This window comes from Lissotriton helveticus, chromosome 2_1, assembly GCF_964261635.1.
Source record: "Lissotriton helveticus chromosome 2_1, aLisHel1.1, whole genome shotgun sequence".
Lineage (NCBI taxonomy): Eukaryota > Metazoa > Chordata > Amphibia > Caudata > Salamandridae > Lissotriton > Lissotriton helveticus.
In genome coordinates, this window is record NC_136059.1 from 799,743,423 (window position 1) to 799,767,442 (window position 24,020).

General features: G+C 41.7%; 1 protein-coding gene across 5 annotated transcripts in view; it reads right to left on the reverse strand.

Annotated features, from left to right (window-relative positions):
- The window catches only part of YTHDC2 (YTH N6-methyladenosine RNA binding protein C2), a 1,035,502-nt gene that overhangs the window by 350,827 nt on the left and 660,655 nt on the right, over positions 1-24,020 (reverse strand). For all 5 annotated transcript variants that reach the window (XM_078675531.1, XM_078675532.1, XM_078675530.1 and 2 more), the window contains one exon: positions 3,779-3,974. In XM_078675531.1, coding sequence (XP_078531657.1) covers positions 3,779-3,974 — 196 coding nt within the window. The remainder of the gene's footprint in view (positions 1-3,778; positions 3,975-24,020) is intronic.

Here is a 24,020-nt window from a genome sequence, read left to right on the forward strand (position 1 = left end):
GGTTGTCGAAGAGGGGGAAATGTCTGAAAACGTATTATCGCTGCCCATGTCCTCAATGGTCCAAGCAATAAGATTAGAAATAGGAATGACGTCATGGGATACCTTGGCATGTATAGCAATATTAAGATTTTGGCAGCGCCTGGGCGATGGAGAAGAACTAAAAATTTTGCAGTGGTGTAGAAAGGAGATGTTGAATAGCAAGTTAAGATGGGCAAAAGCAATAAGAGAAACTTTAACTAAAGTCTGTAGCTTTGTGAGGATTAAGCTGCACCCTCAGACCTTACAAATCGAGGCTCAGGGCCCGGGGAAAGAAATCACTTAAGCTCACGATCAAGATATCTTAAGGGGGAAAAAACAGTATGCTTTATGGCCAACTCGTGGCAAAATGAGCAACATTTCCAATATATTGATAGACTACTGTGCCAGCAGATAAGAAGAGAATTGCTAAGACTAAGAATCAGTGTTAATCCTTGCTTTGCAAACAACGGCATAAAGAAAGCTATGATTGGCAGTAAAGGGAAATGTATTTGCATGCTGGGTACCACTTGCGATATGATACATATTTTATTGGACTGTAAGAAAATGTTGGCTATATGGAAAGTGTTTTTATGTCCAATTTTCTTTTAAGTATGGTATTAGAAATAGGGTACAAGCAGTACATCTTTCAACTGAAATGAGTAACGTAGATATAGCTTGCGCTATGTGGAAGTTTATTCAAAGAGTTTAAAAAACTTTAAATATGAATAAAGCTGAAAAACACTGTTTTTAAATATTAACAGATATACAGTATTTTATACAGATCAACGAGAAGTTTAATGAATTTGAAATGTATGAATGTTTGTGATAGATTTTTTTTAAGATTTGAGATTATACGAGTCTGGAGATTTTAAATGGTTAAGGACTAACTAGTCCAAATAAACTTTTGTTTGACAAAAAAAAAAAAAACTGTCTGTCTGCATCCTGATGAACAAACATTCCAGCTGGGGTCTTGGGTTGAAATGACTCCTGAGTCTTAAAAGACTGAACGTTTTTGCCACATTAATAAGTGTAAGAGGCATGGACTATATCACTTGGTCGGCACAGATGGAGGATCTTGCAAAACATGGGCTCAAACAAGTTCTTCCTAATGAAGGAGAAGTCAATTACTGTATCCTGGGCATCAAAGTTTTAGATCCAAAGATGTACTATATTGACCACAACAGGAAACTGGTGTTGATAATCCTGGCAGCCATATCAATGAGTTATTTGGACTTTAGCAGCTTACGCTTTCAGATTCCTTATAAATGAAGCAAGGAGGCATAGCATTCAAATCTTCCAGAAGGGGAGAACATGGCTGGCAATGGTAGCAGTGATCTACAGAGTAACTTAAATGTTTTGTGTGAGTAGTGTTATCCTGCAAAATCAAGGAAGCCTGTTGGGGTGAGTTGGTACCCCAGTTCTTTAAATTGGCAATTCTCTCTGCCGTGCGGCACTAGGGACCAGGAACAGACACTCAAAATTGCCCCTGAGTCTGCTTAACCTTGGTGAGAGTAGGAGTGCAGGCTGGTCACCCAGAAGGCAAGTTTCCACCCAAGGGGGATTCCAAGGTGACTGTGACAGGCGAATGGTAGCCCAGTGGTGACTGGACTTCTGCCAGGCTCGAGAGGACTTTGAGGGATGTTGATTCCCATGGCCAGGACAGTCTCACCAAGTCCTGGACTGAGAAGTAGTCACAGGAAGACCCTCATCAACTACATCCCATTAAGGGCATCCTTTAGCATCTCCAGCATCCTTTATCCCTTGCATCTGGACCACTTCCATAGGAATCCATGGTAAGGGATACAAAGCCAGAAACTGACTGAAGGCTGCTTCTTTCCTGGAGGTAACTGTTTCTGAGGGCCTTGCTGGCACCCTGTCGAAATAGGTCACTTAAAGTATCTCAAAGTAACCACAATGATACTTACCTCAAGTTTTTCTTGAAAACATTGGTGTCAGATTTGTTGAATTTGCCAATGCTTGTTCTCAGTTAAGTAAAAAGTGCATATTTACCGTACCTTGTAAATGCTGTATCGCCGGAACCCACCAGTGGATCGTTTTCATTTTTTTGTCTAAAAGTACATAAAAATACAATCTATTTTTATATATTGGTGTAGGATTTCTTGAGTCAATTAATCAGGATTTATAAAACGGGGCTAATCACCTGATAGGTTATCAAGGCGCTTTAATGTCTCAGAGGCTTATTCGAACAGCCAGGACTTCAGGGCCATTGCGAATACCAGAAGTGAGGTGATGATATGGAGGTGCGTGGGGAGGTTGTACCAGGTCTTTGCTGCGATGTGGGAGAAGGAGCTTCCTCCACTTCTGCTTCGGTAGATGCGGGGAGTATGGGCAAGTGAAATTGAGGCCGATGGTTGGTGGAAGTTCAAGCGGTGCTTAATGTAGGCGTGCCCTTGGTTGTGTAGAGCCTTGTGTGTGTGGGTCAGCAGCTAGAATTGGAATCTCTTCTTTACAGGAAGCCAGTGGAGTTGCCTGAGGTGGGATGTGATGTGGGTTTGCTGGGGAAGGCCGAGGATGAGTCTGGCTGCAGCGTTCTGTATGGCCTGAAGTCTCTGTAGGAATCAACACACACCTCCTAAAAAGAGAGCGTTGACGTAGTCCAGTCGGCTGGTGATTAGGGCTTGTTTCGCGTTGTCTCGTGTGTTTCTTCTTCAAAAGTTTTGGCGCTGTTTAAATAATTATTCCTTACTGTATGCCAGACTGCTCAGAGCCTTATCTACCCAGAGTCGAGCTAAGGGGTTCACAAAGAAAACCTACTGGTCCTAAAGGGGTTGATAAGTGTACTACATGGTGAAGTTGAAAAACCACACCATATAATACACACCATTTCCACACAGTATGTAACAAGCAATTAAAGCAGGATACCAAAAGACGCAGTAAAGCTAGTGACTAAACATTCCACCATGGTCAAAATCACAAACCTATATAAAAAGACTTTAAGATACAGGGTGAGGAAGGAAAGTTAACAGCAATAGAAAAAGCTGTGAACACATTACCATTACCATCAGCACATATATTTAAGCTTGTAACAGAAAAGAGAATCCATGGAGATTGGGTCAGAAAGCACACTGATCACACACAGCCTACCAAAGGTAAACCTGAGAAAGACATAAGAATACTATAGAAAGTGAGTTTTAGTAAACCCCTAAAAAAAGTCAATTTATGAAGGAATACCCAATGTAATGCAATTAGCTAAAGCAGATAGGCTCAAAAATCTAAACATTCCTAGAATGTTCCAAAAGTCATTAGACAAGAGGAACTCCTTCATTAGTCACTACAAAATGAGCACTCGTAGCATGAGTAAGAAACAGTGAGGGATTTCCCTACTAAGAGACAGGAGTTCACTTTTTAAAGCAAGACTATAACTTCTGAAAAGATTTACCAAAAATGCCAATCCAGCATAACAGAGTAATCATATATCTGGATTAAAGAAAGAATACAATATGCAACTGTATCATTAAGGAACTCTTTGAAATATAAGGCATTACAACTGTAAACTAAAATCTCTTGAACACTAAAAAGCAAGCATCCTCCTTTGCAATATTGGTATTCCATACAAAAACCATTTACAAAATTACAAAAAATCAAAAATGTGAGAGAGAAAATTCATGAAAATAAGTATTGGATTCAGACATATGACTGAGAAAACTAAACTTGTGCTCTGCAATCCAATCCTCATCTCTGACTGCAAAATCAACCTCAAATCTGGTTACATAGTGAAAGGATTTTACCAATGTATTACCTCTAAATGTTGAAGGCTCTTGCAAAGCTGTACTTGCCAACCTAGCTGGTCCAGAGAATATAGCGATTGTTACTGGCGTCACAACAGAACAGCACCTGATATTTGCAATCCTGTGAGCTCTGGTCATCTCGTCATATATAAGCCAATTTGTTGGGAGTGCTTGAATTGCTGCTGCTTGACCATTTGCTGGAGGAATCTATTTGCAAGAAAAACATTATCTTAATATGAAATAAACATTTTATAACTGAAAAATGGCAGAGCCTTATGTCCTAAGAAGTTTGTTCTGCAGGTCAACAGGAATCACAAAACTATTTACAGCGACATATTTAACTCCTCCACAACACCACTTTCCCCAAGAGTGATGTGATATAGGTTACAAATTTAGTTTTAAACAAATGATCCATAAACCGGGAAACGGAGTACAGCAAGCACTGTACTTAAAAGGTTGGAAATTCTAAACGTAATATGCACCATACATTTGGTTAGAAATAAGTAGAACAAATAGTTACTCAAACAAAATGGTACTTTAACATATTTTAGGACCCTGTAAGGAGTACTCAATAATGGGAATGGCAAAAAAAGGAAATTTCAGATATATGTACATTTACGAAAGAAAACTGCAAGCCAGATCTAGCTCAACAGAGTAAATACAGTAGTCGGTTCCCTCTTGATACTTTCTGGGGTGGACAGCTTTTAAGTTTCGGATAATCTGATTGCTGGACATTTAGAATAAGGATTCCCATAAAAGCTGGTGGTAACCCGAAGTGCCCATAGTAGAAGCATTCAGAAGAGAGAACATAAAACTGAAGGAGTGAAGGTTATGATGCAGTGTTCTACTTTGAAACTGGGTAGGAGATTTAGGCTGCAAGGATTAATGAGGGGTGGTCTCTCTGACAGATTAAGGTTATTTGTAAACCACCACTAGCTCTAACATTCTAAACTTGGTATGTGAAGTCTGGACATTTCTTGCATAGATTACTGGTGCCACATCAAAGTTATTTTTCATCATTGTGTCAGTGCCATTCTGATATTAACTCCCTCGTATTTCAAAGTATAAAACAATTTACTTACCTTGGATAATGCCCTTTCTTGTGGATACTTTATCTAACCAAAGAATCCTCACCTTCAGAATATTTCACAGGTGTCAGACTAGATTTGTAAGCTGTTCACAGTAATACTCCCACACTCCGCAAGCTGGTGTAGTGCAGTTCTGAGCTGCCTTCATACCATCCCAGGACTGACTGAGCAGAGCTGCAAATAAGCACCACAACAGCGTACGTATGACAGTTTCTTGCTTGACTTATTCCATGCCTTCAGAAGTGGAGTATAAAACAACTGGCAGTATCAGTGGACAGATCTCTAACTAGGGATCATTTTAGATGGCAAGAAGAGGCTACTCCACAGGAAGACGAGATGACAGGGTAGTGAGGGATCTGCGGTTAGCTAGAGGATCCACAAGAAAGAGCTTTACCGAACATAAGTAACTTTTTCTTCTGATGGAAACTTCTAACCGCAGACACCTTACCTTGAGAATAGATACTAAAGGAGAGCCTCCCAAAGGTGGAGGGTCTATCAGGTGGACAGAGACCAAATCTTCCTGCAGGACACAGTGGGAAAAATGCCCTCCCTGTCAGACTTAGTTGTCAAAGTAGTAGTGCTTCGTGAAGGTATGCACTAATGCCCATTTCGGATCTAGGCAGATGTCAAGGAAAGGCACTATGCAATGAAATACATCCATAGCAGCATTGGCCCTTAGGGAATGGTTTCTTAGTGCTTCGAGAGACTGTCTTTTCACTAGTGTCCAGCAGATGTAAATGGCGAGGACTATCCACCTTGACAGGGTTCTCGTCCATACTGCCTTCCCTTTCTTCGACCTGGAAAACCCCACAAAAAGCTGATCATCCACCCCGTTGTCTATGGTACAACTGATCTAAAAGCTTATAGCCCTTTTGAATTTCAATTATTGGAGTGTTCCCTACTCTTTCGTGAGGATCAGCAAACAATGTTGGGAGAGTGATGGATTGTCCAAGATGTGGGAGTCACGATTATTTGGCAAGTAGGCCACCAGAGCCCTCTGCACCAGTTTGACTGGAAAAGGGTTATGTATAGCGATTGCACAGGCAGTGCCTGAAGTTCACTCATTAGAGTGAAAAGACAAAGGAGGCATGGCAGTCCTCATTCTCCTGGACCTTTCTAAAGCACATGACATGGTCTCTCACTGCATCCTCATCAGGCGCCTACATGAGATTGGTACCCAAAAATCCACTCTCTGTTGGATCTGTTCCTTCGTAATGGATAGAACACAAGCTGCCAGCCTGACACCTTACTGCTGGGCACCCGGCAAACTTATTTGCGGATTGTCTCAAGACTCATTGCTCAGCCCCACCTGTTTTAAAGCATACATAATCTCTATGGCCAACGACATCCATGCACACAACATCAACATTCTATGAAGAGAGCACACAACTCATACTCTCTCTCTTGGACAAGACCGAAACACAAGAAATACGTTCACCGCCTGCATGACTGAAGTCTCTAAGTGGATGAAAGCCAACAGTCTCTAGCTAAACAATGACAAGACAGAAGCAGTGATCTTTGGCAAAAACATTCCACCATGGCACTCCAACTGGTGGCCGGTTGAACTCGGAACCACACCTAGAACCCAAGCCAGACACCTCAGAATAATCGTCAACAGCAAACTGGGCATGACTGGACAAGTAAAAGCTGTTAGAGCCTCCTGCTTCCAGGCCTTGACGATGTGGAGGATGATCTTGAAATGGATCCCAAGCAATGCTAGAAAAACTGTCACTCACGGCCTAGCCACCAGAAAGTTGGACTATGGGAACACCATCCACGCCAGAATCAGCAAGCAACTCCAGTAGAAAACTACAAACCATACAGAACTAGGCAGCCAGACTCATCCTCAACCTTCCACACAGAACTCATATCACACCACACCTCGGGAAACTACACTGGCTTCCAATACACAAACAGGCTCAATTCAAAGTCCTCACACACACATTCAAGGCATAAAACGACTGAGGCCTCATCTACCTGAACAGCCGCATCTCCTTCCACCAACCACCCACACACCTCTGTTCTGCAGGATTTCTACTCGCACACACCCAGCGCATACATAGGACTGGATAAGTGATCTCCTACATCGCTTTTAAAGCATGGAACGACCTCCCACTCCACATCAGAGCCTCCTCCACTCTTTTTGGAATCCCCAAAAAATTGAAGACCTGGCTTTTCAATTAACCAAGCTATCATAGGCAGGGCTAGAACACACACCTGCTCAGCATCAGGATACCCTCATGGTTGATAGTGTGCTTTACAAATACACATAACATAAGACACAACTAGAAGCTGGGCATTGGCTTGAGGGGCGTGCACATGAGGAACGTCAATGCCAGGTTAAGGTCCCACTGTGGCATCACAAATGCTTTGGGAGGAAACGTGCATCAAACTGTTAAGAAACCACATAAAAACAGGTGATTTAAATGAGGAAGATGCGTCTGGTAATCGGAAAAGGTTCAGAGTGCCAACAAGTAACTTTTCATAGTACCTACTGCACAGTCTTACTGTCCAAAAGACAAAAACAATATATATATTTGGCTTCTAAAGGTTCTGTCTTGCAGGGTCCACACCAGGTCTCAAACCTATCCTAGCACCAGATGAAAAGGGACTTCATAGCCACATGAAAACCGCAACTTTGGGAGGCAGATCATGTGGTTATCATCCGCAGCTCAATCTCCAGGCATGGAGATGTAGATTGTGCAGGTTTGAGAGAAGAAGGATGCTGTCCTGCTGCTGAGATAGAAGATTCTCCTGAAGTGGTAGCCTTATTAACAGGCAGCTCGGGTCCATATTTTCTGGGCCTAAACTCAGGCAGGAGAGACAGGGACAGGAAGGCATAAAGGAGTCATGTGTTCCAGTCCTTCTAGGATGAGTCTCATAGAGTCTGTCTGCGGAAACTCCAACCGTGCAAAACCATTGACACTGCGACCTTGCCTGTGGGGAAAGAATCTAGGCAGCGTTCTCCTCACTGCTGGAAGATGTCCAATGTTATCCCGGGATGCAGATGCCATTCAAGATCCACCAGAGGTCGATGTCTGAGCTCTATTTTCCACAACGTTCGCAGCACACCACTTATCACATTTTAAATCCAACAATGATTTTTCCAAAACACATAAAACAATCCATTGGGCTCTTGATGAGTTCTTCTTTCTTTTTAATTATTTTCAACTCCAATCCCTTATGTCATGCCAACGCGTTTCGCCGTGGTTATGGTAACCCACCGGCTTCCTCAGGGCCCAATTTTGTGTTATTTCGTAGTACCTCCTTGGTTGTAATAATATCTTCCAGTCAAGAAGCTCTCTCTGAAAGTCTTTTAAACACAAATGTGTACACCCTTGTTCGTGCTGCGAGTTTAAATCATGGCATGCGGTGCAAACTAACTTAGGCCTGCCGCCGTGGTTTCCAAAAAGAGCCACAAGTTACTCCTATTCAATCTGTAACGTGCCGATCCAAATCCAAAGTATCTATATTCCACCGCCGCCTGCCACTTAATCAGTCTTTCCCTTCAAAACTAGCCATTAAAGTGTTACTGAGGTCTTCATTCAACAGAAGCAAAGGTTCTGAAGTGGCTGGCATATGCTGCAAAATTAGTGCAAAGAGTTTGGTCTTAACTTTGACAAAGGGCAGTTGTAGATCTAGCACTTCAATCACTCATTGACTTAACACAGCAAACAAAGAACTCTCTATTGCTGAAAGTTCAAAAAGTGAATTCAACTCTATAGGTGTGTCCCAGGGTGTAAGCAAGCTTTAGCCCGAATAGGAGCTAAATAAAAAATGTAGCCTTTGCAGAGGGCTCCGCTGTACTAGTAGTTTTGGATCAGACTCAGCTTGAGTGTCAACTGGTTGTGCTGGAGAAGTCTGAAGCATGAACTCGCTCTGGGTTGTGTCAAAGTCAGTTTGGGTTTGGACATTGGAGCCAACACCAGATTCTCCTCTGGCACCATCGTCAACAGCATCGATGAAAAATGAACCAGCGTAGTTTGTGGCGCCATGGTGGAAGTATGCACTAGAGTCTGTATATGGCCTGTGACCAGTCCAATCGGGACAGATTCTGCCGAGAACAGATTCACCAGTAGTAATCTGACGGAGGGCCCCTTTCAATACTTGGGCCCAATTGCAGACTGCCAGAGGGAGATGGGACAGTTCCAAATATATGCAGGACGGCTTCCCATAAGGGCTCAATCTACTGCAGTCTCGATGACGGCCAATGGGATTCGGGCCACATCAAGAACCAACTGTGGAATTGGTTCTGAAACTGGACAACAGGAGGAAGACGTACTGACACCACAACGTCCTTAAGCCTTTTCGTTAGAGAGAGTGGCAGTATGGGGGAGATTTTCACTTCTCTTTCTTGAGCTTTTCTTTGACTTTACCAGATTACTTTGACCATGAACATGACTTCTCGTGGGAGCAATGTCGAGAGCGGGTCTGCATCCTTGACTTGAAGCACAAGCGGGACTCATGCGAAGGCCACAACGCCATCTTGTGTTCAGCAACGTTCATCATTGCTTCACGGTCCCTGATCGCCTTTAGGTGCATGAGAGAGCACTTATTGCACGCCTTTCAGCTGTGCCTTGAGGCCAAACGCCAAAGCCACACCTCATGTGGACCCTCACTGACAAGTTTCCTGCAATCACAGCCTGCTCTGAAACCTGTCAGTGTTACAAGGAAGACATCTTGCACATTGGATTCTTGTTTAGGAGTCATTGCGAGAACAAGGACTGTGGAAGTTCGAAGGCGTGAAAAGGAAGGAATTGATGTCGACTTTCAGGTGTTGCACTTACATGCGGGTCTGCTTTGACACTTTCTGAGTGATATGGAGCCAGCACGGTACTGCAAGGTACCACCCACCGGCACATGGGAGTATTGCTGTAAAAAGTTCTAGATCCAGTCTGGTGCCTGGGGAATATTCTAAAGGCAAGGAATCGTGTCTTACTAGTGCTCACAGTCAATGGCAACAGTTACGATTTACTCCAGTAGATCTGTAGTCCTGACAAGTCCCCAAACTCTACTACTTATTTCACTATTGGCTTAAGATTCACATTGGGTTCTTAATGAATAATTAATTGCCAAACACGTCTATTCTACTAAGCACATCCATAAGAAATGCATTGAACACAATCAATAGCCTTCACTCCCTCATGTGTGGGCGGCAGATCTCCCACGAGATGGTTCTATTGTTTTAGCCCTAGGCCTCTTCACACCTAATCAAGGAAGAGCTTGGTCGAGGCTATCAAAGGCTGGCCAATCAGAAGAGGCTGCTATAAGGATGTTTTAGGTAACATCAGGAATCTAGTTTTAAACTATTTTCCTGAAATAGTTATAATAAATCCGAACTCGGCAAGTTGTTGGATTTATTGTAACTATTATTTTGATACCTTGATTAAAGTTTATTAAAGCTTTCCCATGCTAGTTCATGGAGCTAGCAACACTAAAATGGGGGGAAATGAAATTGCCAATTTTCCCTAGCCAGGACATGTAAAACATATTTTATATGTCCCTGCTTTTAATTACAAGGCACCCTACCGTTGGGGTTCCTAGCGCAGACCTTAGGGGTGATGTATATGTAATAAAAAGGTAGTTTAATAATTGGAAGTAATTTTGGAGATGGTTGATTTTGATAGCAGCCTGCAAGGCAGTGCTGGCTTTAAAATGACACTAGACACCACAGCAGTGCACACTTAAGTGCGTTAATTTCACTGGTATCCCTAAACATCCCTGCCCTTTTATATACCAGAGACTTACAGTAGGGTGTCTTGGCCAATTATTATTATACCAAACACCATCTACTTTCAAGGCGAGAGCACTGGCCCTGGGCCTGGTTAGCAGAGCCCAGTGTAGTGTAGTTCCTATTATCCCAATAGGCTCTGCGCATTGGAATAATATCTTCAATAGTATAGACCTAGGGCAGAGGTTAACTAGGTCTTCTACCGACGATATTAGACTTAAAGTTTTGTGTTTGCCAGCTAGCTCAGAGTTCACTAGAAACTTTCTCGAATAGGCAAGGAGGATTTTAACCTCCCTGGATAGACAAGAAGGGATTTAGTTTCTGACAACCATAGAACATGACAACTTTGCTCTCCCCTAATCAAGAGTGTATCTCTAGAGTCGTGTGAAAACAAAAGACAACTTATTTTACTCAGTCAGTTCAGTGCATTCTTAGTTTCACCAGATTATAGAGAAAAGGAAGAGACGGGCGTGTTCAATAAAGAATGGTGTTTATTGATCAGTCTCTTTTCTCATACAAGAGAAATGAATCGCTATTATTGCAATACTTATAGTTAAGTAAAGTGCATACAGTAAAGACAGAATTATAAAATAATACTGTAAAAGCATTGATATGGTTTCTGAGCCATATGATACTTTAAAATGGATAAAATAGATACATACATATATACATTTGACTAATCGTACTCAACTGGTGCTTCTAACCACGCCTACCCCAGTGTACCTGACCTAAGCCTAATACGTGGGCGGGAGTAGATAAGTAGCAGTTTAAGTTAAGTTTGTTTTGCCAAGGGACTGACTCGAGAATTCTCTGCAAGGGGTTATTCAGTTCTGTACCTGAGATCTAGAATGGTGGCGGGCTGGTATCTCTTATCCCAGGTCTTGATATTCCAGCTGCCTGCGAGGGCTGCTTGGAAGCGCCGGAGCTGGATTTCTCAGCAGGAGAAAGGCAGCGTCTCGTTCTCAGCGCGTCAGGAAGGAGGGGCAGCGCCTGTGGGCTTCGCTCTCTGCTGGGCTCCTCGGCACGTCTCGCTGCTCCAATCTCGTCACCACCGCATGTGTTTGCTTAAGGCAATGTCGGTAATATTTATACCTGAAATGTGCCGAGATTGACGTAAGGATGGACATATATACGTCAATAAGGATGTCATATGAACTGGTTCGTTCGCACATTCTTTACTGAAGTTCTCGGTGAAATCAAAACAATGGTTATGGGAATTTCCCAGGTCGCTGTAGGTTTGATTTGTTTTGAGAACTCCGTATGCCTTATCAGGGGCTGGAGGAATATCGCTTGTCTAATTAGATGGCATGCGTTATGACCTAATCAGATAACGCGCTTCTGTGCCGTGGTGTGGCTTAATCAGATAACGGTTTTTGCACCGTTGGATGGCTGCTAGTTAATTATTAACCAAACCAGGGTCAGGAATAGGGGAATCGATACAGTACCTATAGGAATACATCACACCCACTCCACGTAGACTATGTCCATATTTACAAATCTAGGCATAGTGAAATCAGTAGCGTTTGTGTATACCGTACCACCCCAAAATACATTCATATGTATTCTGAAAATTGGAATTATGAAATATACGAAACACAATCACATGTACTATCACGTGTACTATATGCACAAGCAGTCTAATAATGCTAAACATATAACGCATATTTTTAAATTCAGCATGAATAAATGCGAAAACCACACATGAAATGGCTCTTAATACAGAAAAAAAAGTGCGAGACCATTTCATCACAATCATAAAGTTTTGTATGAGAGTGCTAGAGGATAGCTAATGTCTCGTGACTACCTAAAATAGAAATTCAGTTCTCTAAGAATAATGTCTACTTTAAGCAGAAGATAAGTGTCCCAAAAAATCATAAATATTTTGGAATTGGGGAAAAAGGTTCTTGCAGTCTGAACAAACTGATGAGAACATTTTTTCATATCGCTTTTTAAAAAAAGTTGAAGGCCAAATTCAGGATGTAGGGAACTCCGAGTGCTAGTCTGCTCAAAGTTATTCCTGCTGCTCTGGTGAAAACATCATATCATTTAGACTGTTGAAAAAACTGTCAACAGCTTCTTGCGTAAGTTCCACTAACTCGGAAAAAGTTGTTACCATGCATTCATGAGCCTGAGCATGATTGCCTCCATTGATGTTTTGATCAGCATAGCTGACTGAAGGTCGTACCTGACCGATGCTGCTTTCATCTTGTACTTCACTACCCCTCAATCGTAGTGGTGAAGTCTCCACGAATGCCGTCATCAGGATTGGTAGCCGCTGGGGACAGCACAATGCATGAGCCGTTACCGGACCCAACAAGGTATCTGCGTCCATTGGCACATCCGATTGTAGTGCCAGACAGGTGTCCAACACGCATTCTTCGCCGCATAGCAAGCACCTTAATACAGGCATAACACAACTTTGCCACATTGGTCTAAATGAAAGAAACCAAGTCATGTTCAGGTCCCGAAGCCGTGCTAGTCCAAGGACTTTAGTTATGCGGTCCCGGTAGCCAATGGCTAGGATCATTTCTTCCCTTGTCGCAGGTGTTTTGTCTGTGACATGGTTTGCCATAGCGAAATAACAGGATCAAAAATAGGAAGCCTGCCACTAGTCCCAAAAGGAGAGGAAGTCCGCCAAAAATTGAATGGACAAAGTCTGGAAAAATACCCAGGATGGCTTTGAATGGTGTTAAAGCTCCTGAAAACACTGTCTTAAATACACATAAGACACCACTGGTATCAGAAATATTTAAGATTTCGTTCAGTATTTCTGCGAAATGTATGGGGGAATTAGTTGATAACAATGAATGAATCTCTGCCGTTGTCCTTGCAACTTGGAGATCATACGTTTCTTTTGATGACGTTAGCCTGGTCGGCGTCTGTAGGAGCACAGTCTTCATTCTGCTTAAAGTATCAATTCGAATAGAAGCAATTTTCAAATCGGGCCATAACCTTGCCTCCCTGTCTGGAGAATCGTTAGGGAACAATACTCGTTCACAGCACATGACCTTCCTAGTCACGGTTATGAGATAAGGTTTTCCGGGCAGTAAACTACAACATCTGCGATCTACTATTAGAATGTAACTCCCGTTCGAGAGTCTCCTAAAGAATGGTTCTATTCGTGTTGCAGGTGTGCCTAGCTGGTAACATCAAAGGTTATTTGAAGTCCCTTCACAGGCTCCATGCAAGCTAATACCCTGACACAGAAGTGTACCGCTTAGTGATCTTGCACAATTATTGCCACTGAGAAACACTTTCTGGCCTTTATTACTGACACATTCGTGTGTATAGGGCAAGTTCCATATTGACTTAATGTACCCTTTACCCAACCTTTCATACTGGCCTGCCTGTATATATTTTTGGCAGAATTGAAACTGGAAAGTAGTTATCGGAATATTTATTATTCCATGTATTATCCATTCAATGACAGGTCGTTCTGACATTGTCAATGGTAATCTCTCAAGTTTTTCAATGCTCAGAATTGTATAGTCAGCACCCTTCTGTGCCAAACTGATTTGTTTATCAGTAAGGTTAAATATATTAAATAATGACGTTGTGTTGATTAAACGCCAAGGCACATAGCCAGAACGCAGATTTAGTAACGTCCAGCCAAGCTGTACAATAGAACGCAATTGGGACTGACCGTGTTGTAACATCAGTAAGTCTTGCGATATTATATCGATTGCTGAAGACACAATGCTGTCCAGAGAATATATTCTGGAGGACAGAGTCATTAACCCATTGTCCACCACAGAAAGTGATTTTTCCAAATTAATACGGTCAATCTCCCGTATTTTTTCTGCTGTCTCAATTTGAGTTACTTTCCAGGCTTCGTTATAAGCTGCATATATAGAGGCCGCTATGAAACGTTTTTGACGCTGTTTGCGTGGTCCCATAATGAAATCACGCAAGTCAGCACCTTCTGTAAGTAAAGTTAGGTGTTGCTTAATTTCAGCCAGTGTGGACGTTTGTAGCCATTGAAGGCAGAGCTTGCCCACGCTGTAGGTGGTTACTATCCCTGGATGTTGTCTTTGGGAATATCTAGGGTCTGGCCTAGTCAATGTGAATCCCTGTACTTTGTTCAGGAATCTGTCTTGACAGTTATTTGTATCTGCGGGCCAGATCAACCATTTTTTCCATTCAGGATGTGTTCTGTTTTGGTTTAATATATGGTTTACGTCTATCTCAACATTTATAGAGCTATTACTGTTCACTGTTGGCTGTGGAATAGACGGTTTGTTCAAATCTTTGATTTTGGCTAAGCCAAGACAGGTAGTTTGTTGAATAGTGTGGTTCAAAAATATAATTTGTTCTGGGATCATGCAGGCTCTAATACAATGATTCTATACCTTGTACTTGCCAATCTCTTGTACCCCAAACAGTTTTTGCTTCAATATTATTGTTCCAGAAATCAAACCCAAATGTATTCATTTGCTCAAAAAATGAATCGGAATATATCAATTTTGTGTTTGTAAGCATGGTCTTCATACCTGTCTTATTTGACAATTTGAAATAAAATGTTTCTGCATTACTTGTGTTAAATCCTGAAAAGTATGAATATTTATCATAAAATGTTTTCGAGCTATCTTTTGGAGGAGTAGCACAATGTTCCCATTGGTTATAATTTAAAACATTTCTAGGTTGTGCAGATTTATGTAGATAATGGTTACCATAGTGGTTATAGCAGAACATCTGATCATAATTAGACGAACCCTGCAAATAATCATGTTCTGTGAATTTAGCAGACATCACAAGATCAGACATCATATCATTAATACTTTCAAAGTCCCAATCATCAGCAAATGTGCTTGGTTTTACAAAGTCACTCAATGAGATCTTGAATTGGTGTGGATACTTCAGGATTTCAACCGGACCATAGATTTCATAATCAGTTTTGTCCCATGCTACACCGCCTGGTATAGGATTGGCTGTGAAGTTCACTGAAGAAAGTTCTCTTTTCTCGATGTGTGAAGATGTGTGTGGTTTAAGGACCAAGTTGATTTTCTGGCTTGCTGTGTCCATTTTAGCATATTTTCCTTCAATGAAATGTCCCAAGCATAGTACCATGATGAGCCAAAGAATGAGGATAAATGCACCTAAGGTCACCCAAAATTCAATCCATGGAGAAGTCAGATAGGTTTCTTTCAGCTGTTGAAAAAGTTCCTTAGCTTTATCTTTAAAAGTTTTTGTTGATGGCTGTTTCTTAGGTTCACTCAGATCTTCAGATGAATCATCGAAGTTGATGAAGTAGCCGGATGCTGTTCTGTCAAGTGTTCCAATTGCTTTTGGATTTTGCTTTGTTTCATTAGCAAAGTCTGTAGTTGCATCATCATAGGTTGTTGTTTCTTGATGAAAAGCTTTGATTTGGGTTTTAAGAGGTTCAAGTTCCATTGCTTCGTTGCATAGTCCTTGTTGTTTCATTGTAGATTTTCCAAATGTGATCAGTCTTTCAGTTTGAACCTCTGTATTCGTAGCAAACATTGGTGTTCTGCTACTTCTTGGGAGTCCACTTGGCCTACTGTTTGTTATCGGCCACATGATTGTGGTTTTACCAGGTCGATGGATATGACTCGGTTCTCCTTTTTACCAGCAAGGGGCGGTAGTACTACTGATCTTGTCCCGTTGATAGACAAGACAGGAACTGCTTTTCTGTAAGAAGGCCCAAATTCCTTCTTTACCGCGATCTTCTCTCTGACTAGATCCCCGACTTTTGGAATCCAGACAGACCTTGCTGGGACAGGTGGTTTCTCTTCAGTGGTTGTTGGCTGTTGTTTCAACTTTATGTTGCTCAGGTCTTTTCTTGTTTCATTTAAGTCCTGCAAAATAGCCAAACGATCTTTGATATCAAAGCTTTTGTCTTTAACCACTGAAGTCTGACTATCAAGATCTTGGATCATCATTCTAGTCCCGAATAATAGTTCGTACGGACTGAACCCTTTCAGAGAATTCCTTGGCAGGTTATTTAGACTACGTTGGACACTTATTAAATGTTTGACCCACCCAGCTCCCGAACCTAATACCTTTTCCGTTATAGATTGCTTTATGTCTTGGTTTTTTCTTTACACCATCCCGTATCCCTCAGGAAGGAAGTGAGAAGAGTCCCGCTATGCAATGCTCATTTGGCCATGCTTCCCCACAAGCTTGAGGGCTTAAGGGAATACATTAGTCAAAACGTAGCATGCTCTTAGCGTATATGCCATTATAGACTCGCAAATCTTTTTATAACAGTCCAGACGTCAGCCGAGCGCTTGGGTCTACATTGTAAGTGAAAATTAGTCTTTTTATGTTAATATAACGTTTTTTTCATGATGGGTACTTTCTTATTGTTGTTGTTTATCTGGAGCGAAATGCCATGGCACTAGTCCTCCTCGCTCGCCACTGCGATCTCTATTGCAGTCTGGGCAGTTTTTTACAAAAATGTGATGATGCAGGCTCATGCCTGGCCACCAGTACACTGATTGTAATTCTTCCAGAGAATCTTTTAGCTTAAGGTGTCTGAGACCCTCACCCATATGTGCGTCTGCTATTAACAAGCCTCTCCTGTCCGTGTTTGGAATTACTCTATCGCCCACTCCAGGGATTCGAGCAAAAGGGACTGAGTTTGCATCGATTATGTATGTATAATTGAGTGGATAATTGATCGGTAGCGCTGAGCAGTCGCCTTTTGATGACGTTTTCACCGCCAGCACAGTTTCACCGTCAATGTGTTTTACTGTACGCTTTTTTGTAGCTACGGAGGCCGGTTTAGTTGCTACCGCTGTGGCTGTCTAAGCCAATGAATTCCCTGCAACGTGAACGCCATCACGCTGATGACTCACTGAATGTATCACGTGAGTTTTTGGTAGTTCTTTCTGCAAAAGAACTACTTGTTCCCAAAGCACTTTTTGCTTTATTGTTGCACCTGTGTCATCTTTGTAACCGTTTTGAATCCATTTCTGTAAGTCGTTATTGTATGATTTGACGCAGTAATACGAATCGCACACTATAAGTGTCGGGAATTCGCGATCGGCATTATCTAGCGCCATTTTTAACGCTATTATTTCAGTTTGTTGTTCTGAATTTTTTTTCACTGAGTGTGATTTTGTAAGTAGAGGTCTTAATTTACCTCCGCGCCACACTTCTTTTACAATTTCGCATGTGGCGTTGTAAGCCAGCTCTCCCCAAACTGAGGGTTGAGCATGACCGTCTGTATATATTACACAGGCGTACTGTCGTAAAGGCAGAATGTCGATTGGCAGAGGGTATTCTCTCTCATATTCTAGATATTTTAATTCTTTCATTTCCGGGTCAAAATAGTATTTTACTTTGTCTGTAGCAACAGAATTTACCCATTGTATCCATTCTGGATTCAGTGCAGTTGTCGGTAAATTACATGGTGTTGTTAATGCCTCAAAAGCTGATTCTGCTGTTCTGACTGTAACCTGTCTACCGTCGGCTTGGTATTTTTCTTTTGCTACAGCTGTTTGAACCGCATGAACAATGTTTTCCTTAATGCTGAATCTTTTTTCAGCTTCTGTGTACAAATGTGATTTGTATGCTATTGGTACCTTCTCTCCCTCATTAGAGGTCAGGTATGTGAATCCGCATCTTCCAGGGATGACTCGAATCACAAGGTTGCGTGTGTTGTCACGTGTTTGTAATTTTGTTTTAACTAACATATCTGTTTGTAAAGATCTCAAAATTTCTGTGTGTTTTTGAGTCCAATTGATTCTTTTAAAATCTGGTTTTATTAGATCATAGAGAGGTTTAATTCTCTCTGCATAATTTATAATGTAAGTTCTTCCGAAATTTAGGAAGCCTAGAATTGATTGTAGGTTTTTCAGTGTTCTAGGTGCTTGGATTACAGCACATTTCTCTAGGAAATTGTCAGCCAGGCTTCTGCCTTCACTTGATAGTTCATATCCTAAAAACAGGACTGTTAGATGGGCAATTCTTGACTTTTTAAAGTTGAATTTGTAACCCTCTGCTGCGAACCCAAGTATTATGGTGTTCACTCTCTTCAAATGAGTATCCAAGTCATCATCTGTTAGATAGATGTCGTCGACATAAGATAACGCCTCGTCATCATATGTTTGTAGTAATTCTGTTACTCTCGCTGAGAATAATCCTGGGCTGTTCTTGAACCCCTGGGGCAAACGACAGAATTTTTTTTGCGTGCCATTTATTGAGAACGCCGTCAAATATCTGCTCTCTGGTGCTATATTTTGACAAAAGAATCCATTAGAAATGTCTAATGTGGTTTTGTATTTTTTGCGCACTATGTTATTCATTAGTGCAGCACTATGCGAGTTTTGTACCGCAAATGTTTTGCAACATGAGTTAAGGTGTCTGTAGTCCAAAACAAGACGATATGAATTGTCTGGCTTGGAGACAGGAAACAAAGGGTTGTTCATTTGTGAGGTGCAAGTTTTAATCACCCCCTGGTATTCAAGTTGATCCAGGATCTCTTTTACCTGTTTTGTAGCTTCTTGCTTAATCGGGTACTGCCTCTGTGCAGTAGGTTGTGATTTTAACTGGATTTTGTGAGGAGGAGAGTCCTCATCCCATCCCACATGATTTTTATATAAGGCAGGGGCTTGAGCTACTGCCCATTTTTTTGCAAGTGTATATTTTTTGTGAATTGGAATATGGTTTGAGAAGGCAGGCATAATTATTTCTTCGCCATGTGGGCACTCCCTGAAACTCTGGAGGCCAGTCTCGTTCAGCTAGAAGGATGTCATAGCCCTTGGAGAGATTATCCCAAAATAGACCCCTTATTTTTCTAGTCCTATCCCCCTCTATACGCAATGTTATTTCATATATTTTATGAGGTTTGCTAACCCTGGTATCTGCAGTTTCCACCTGAATGTATTCATTCGCGTCCACTGTCTCCAGATGATTCATAAGGACTTTGCGAGCTATGCTCACTTCTGCTGCGCTGTCTAGCATTGTCTGAGCCCATTCTCCTTTTTCAGCTGTGTCCTCAGTATTCTCGGCATTGTTGATTACTTTAATACTGGCTACCTTCTTTTTTGGAAATTGTAATTTTTTATTCAGATGAGCAGGTTCTTTGTCTTTGGACTTGACGTGCTCTTCCCTGTGTACTGATCGTCCTCTTCTTTCCGATTTCTGCGAGGAAGTCTGAAAAGATTGAGAGGGACGTGTATCAATATCTTGATATCTATCAGGTTTTTTTATATTATCCCTATTTCTAAGGTTGTATTTTTTCACAGAGGGCTCCCTTTGGGGAGACTTGCATCCTTGATCAGGAGATCTTTCTCTCCGCCGAGGAGACCTTCCTCTGGACTGGAATCTTTTTTCTTTAGGATTGGATTGTTTATTTCCATCCCAGCTCTTTTTTTGAGTGTTTAAATTATTTTTAATAAATACCTTTTCAGGACTTTCAACTAGTTGGGGTTTCACTGGTATTCCACCCAAACTATCTCTTCCTAGTTCTTCATAGGATTTTTCTATGATTCTGGCAATTTCAGATGGTTGGTCTGCTATATTTGTCTCTTTTAACCTCTGGCGAATCGCCACATTTGCTGCTTCTCCCTTTATGTTGGCTAATAATATTGCCGAGACCTGCTTGAAATCTTTCAGTAGTTTCATACCGAGAGTTAAAGCGGGTTCTGGACCGTATTCATCTTGAATCTGTTTTAGCACATCTGGTATTACTGACATGGATGGTACACCATGTGTTTTTGTGTAAATGGAAGCAAAGACTGTTCCCCAAGTGTCACAGTCCTCCACATGTGGTGCGATTCCCATTGGAAGACAGATAGTCAGAATCCTATGTTTCTCAACAGGGGTGGTATCTGGAAACACCGCCTCTATTTGAGTGATTTTTTGTGCTAGCCAGAAAGGAATTTGTCCCCGTTTTGCGGGTACTTTACCTAGACAGGACTGTATGTTCTGTGGTGTAATTTTATTTGTGTTCCCCTGGTGAGGGATCAGCTGTGGAATTTTAATTGCTGGTTGGACTGTTGAAGTCCGCATTACATATTGGACTAATTGTCTATGTATTTTTATTAATTGTTTTAGCTGTGCTAAAAGATCTGGTGCAGGCATTTCTTCAATGTCTGGATGTGGTGTGTATCCGGCTAGGACCGGCCACGTTGCTCCTGGTCTACCTAGTGGACCGAGCCTGGTGATGTGATTATTATGTTTTAGGGCGCCATTAAACAAGAGCAGGTGCTCTTGGAATTTGAGTGGTATTTCCACCTCCTCGAAAGGAGTGTACTCATTAGGAGGTTCCTCTATTTTGTAATAGTGGAAGTCCTTTGTTACAGCGTTTGCTGCTGGAAAGTTTATCCATGAATAGAATACCTCTGTCTGCCGATATTCCTGTGCCTCAATTACGAATATGACTGTACCACCTCTTGGTGTCAGTCCATTTTCTATAAGTTTTAAGGTTATAGATTTTCTTATGTTGACCGGGAAGAGTATTATATCCGGGTCATTTTGCAGCAGAGTATTGTCAGCTGCTAGGAGTTCAGTTGCTATTCTAGCTGTCTCCCTTTCTTCTTCAGTTTCTGACATACTATTGTCAAGAAGATTTTTTTTATTTATTTGCAGATCAGGTTTCTATGGAAACAAAGATTAGATGCACAATATTTTGGAACAGTGTATCCTTCAACGTTGAGTAAACCAAGAACCATACATAGGAGTCTCCTCCTGCGAGGTTTGGCGGATATGACCTTTCACCCACTCCAGACGTCTTTGGAGTATTATGGGAAAAAGGGGTCTGTGTGAAAAAGCACGACTGAGTTACTCTAATGTCTTGCGTTAGTTTTATCGCCTATCCAAACGGTTGGGCGCCATGTAGTGTAGTTCCTATTATCCCAATAGGCTCTGCGCATTGGAATAATATCTTCAATAGTATAGACCTAGGGCAGAGGTTAACTAGGTCTTCTACCGACGATATTAGACTTAAAGTTTTGTGTTTGCCAGCTAGCTCAGAGTTCACTAGAAACTTTCTCGAATAGGCAAGGAGGATTTTAACCTCCCTGGATAGACAAGAAGGGATTTAGTTTCTGACAACCATAGAACATGACAACTTTGCTCTCCCCTAATCAAGAGTGTATCTCTAGAGTCGTGTGAAAACAAAAGACAACTTATTTTACTCAGTCAGTTCAGTGCATTCTTAGTTTCACCAGATTGTAGAGAAAAGGAAGAGACGGGCGTGTTCAATAAAGAATGGTGTTTATTGATCAGTCTCTTTTCTCATACAAGAGAAATGAATCGCTATTATTGCAATACTTATAGTTAAGTAAAGTGCATACAGTAAAGACAGAATTATAAAATAATACTGTAAAAGCATTGATATGGTTTCTGAGCCATAAGATACTTTAAAATGGATAAAATAGATACATACATATATACATTTGACTAATCGTACTCAACTGGTGCTTCTAACCACGCCTAACCCAGTGTACCTGACCTAAGCCTAATACGTGGGCGGGAGTAGATAAGTAGCAGTTTAAGTTAAGTTTGTTTTGCCAAGGGACTGACTCAAGAATTCTCTGCAAGGGGTTATTCAGTTCTGTACCTGAGATCTAGAATGGTGGAGGGCTGGTATCTCTTATCCCAGGTCTTGATATTCCAGCTGCCTGCGAGGGCTGCTTGGAAGCGCCGGAGCTGGAGCTGGATTTCTCAGCAGGAGAAAGGCAGCGTCTCGTTCTCAGCGCGTCAGGAAGGAGGGGCAGCGCCTGTGGGCTTAGCTCTCTGCTGGGCTCCTCGGCACGTCTCGCTGCTCCAATCTCGTCACCACCGCATGTGTTTGCTTAAGGCAATGTCGGTAATATTTATACCTGAAAGGTGCCGAGATTGACGTAAGGATGGACATATATACGTCAATAAGGATGTCATATGAACTGGTTCGTTCGCACATTCTTTACTGAAGTTCTCGGTGAAATCAAAACAATGGTTATGGGAATTTCCCAGGTCGCTGTAGGTTTGATTTGTTTTGAGAACTCCGTATGCCTTATCAGGGGCTGGAGGAATATCGCATGTCTAATTAGATGGCATGCGTTATGACCTAATCAGATAACGCGCTTCTGTGCCGTGGTGTGGCTTAATCAGATAACGGTTTTTGCACCGTTGGATGGCTGCTAGTTAATTATTAACCAAACCAGGGTCAGGAATAGGGGAATCGATACAGTACCTATAGGAATACATCACACCAGGACACGTTCAGAGTCAGGAACCATCATTATTAGTCATAAAATTGGGTTAATTAGGGCAAATAGGATGGCTTTCCTACCCCACTGAGCTCCAGAGGAGCCAACATCTGTGAAAAATACATCACTTTATTAATAAGCAAAGAATTTAGGAGTTAATGTCTGTTAACCTTGCATCCGTAACACCTTTCTAAATCATCGTGCCAAGGATGGTTGCACAAACATGCTCCATCTTAGTGAAACCCAGCAGAGTCCTACCTAGCCTTTTACCTTCCTCACACATTTGTAGCTGAACACCCTGCAGTCGATCATAGCTATCAATCCATCTGCAATAATTCTAAACTAGTCTATTCCCGTCCTAATTTCTCCCAACACATTAGAAACACTTTCAGTCTCATATTGCGTCCCCAAGGTCTTTAGTCTGGACCCAAGTAGAGTCAGCTGTTGGCCATATAATACGCACTGCTTTGTAATTATTGGTGGGAATATAGTCAAGTGATCAGTAATAGAAACAATCTTTAGTACAGTATAAATATGCATCTTGCCTTTGCTGAGCGAGCTAGTCTCCACTTTTGGTGCAGGGGGCCTCCCTTTGCTGGTACACTCTATGACTCACAGCCTATTCATTTTTGCAATAAACACGTTTCTGACTCATATCAAAGTGTAAGACAGAGTTTTCTGGGCCCAAATTTGTCTAGGATGTATTGCTAAGGGGCATGGCCTCCTAAGCCCCCATTGTCCTCTCACCTTGTTATGCCCACTCTACTCTTTCTTGCAATGAAATGTGAGCTTAGTTTGCTGTTTTTTAGAATTTCCCAGGCTGCAGTGTAATTTGGCACCTTACACTTAAATAGGGACCTCAGACCACTTCAAATACTTCCCCGCTAAATCAGTCATACCATACTATAGTGCACAACAGAAAGATCAGCAGAAGTTAAGCACCATATGGATTAAGCAAGGTTTCTGGTGCAATACATTCCTTTCAAGGGATGGAACGAGACAAAATATGCCTAATTTTTTAACATCGTGGTGGCAGCACACCCTTATCACCTCTGTGCTTTCGGACTAGTAGTGAATAGAGAAAGGAGACCTTTTGCCTCAGCACAAAGTAGCACGCTACCTCTTATGCAATCCCAAAGCAAACAAAGGAAGAAAATGACATTTGCTTATGTGGAAAAAAGGAAGACCTAAGCAACTGCCTGCTGAACTGTCCCTTTTATACTAGGGTCAGAGGCTACACCTTCAAAAGTTTTCTTCTCAGGGAAAAACTGGC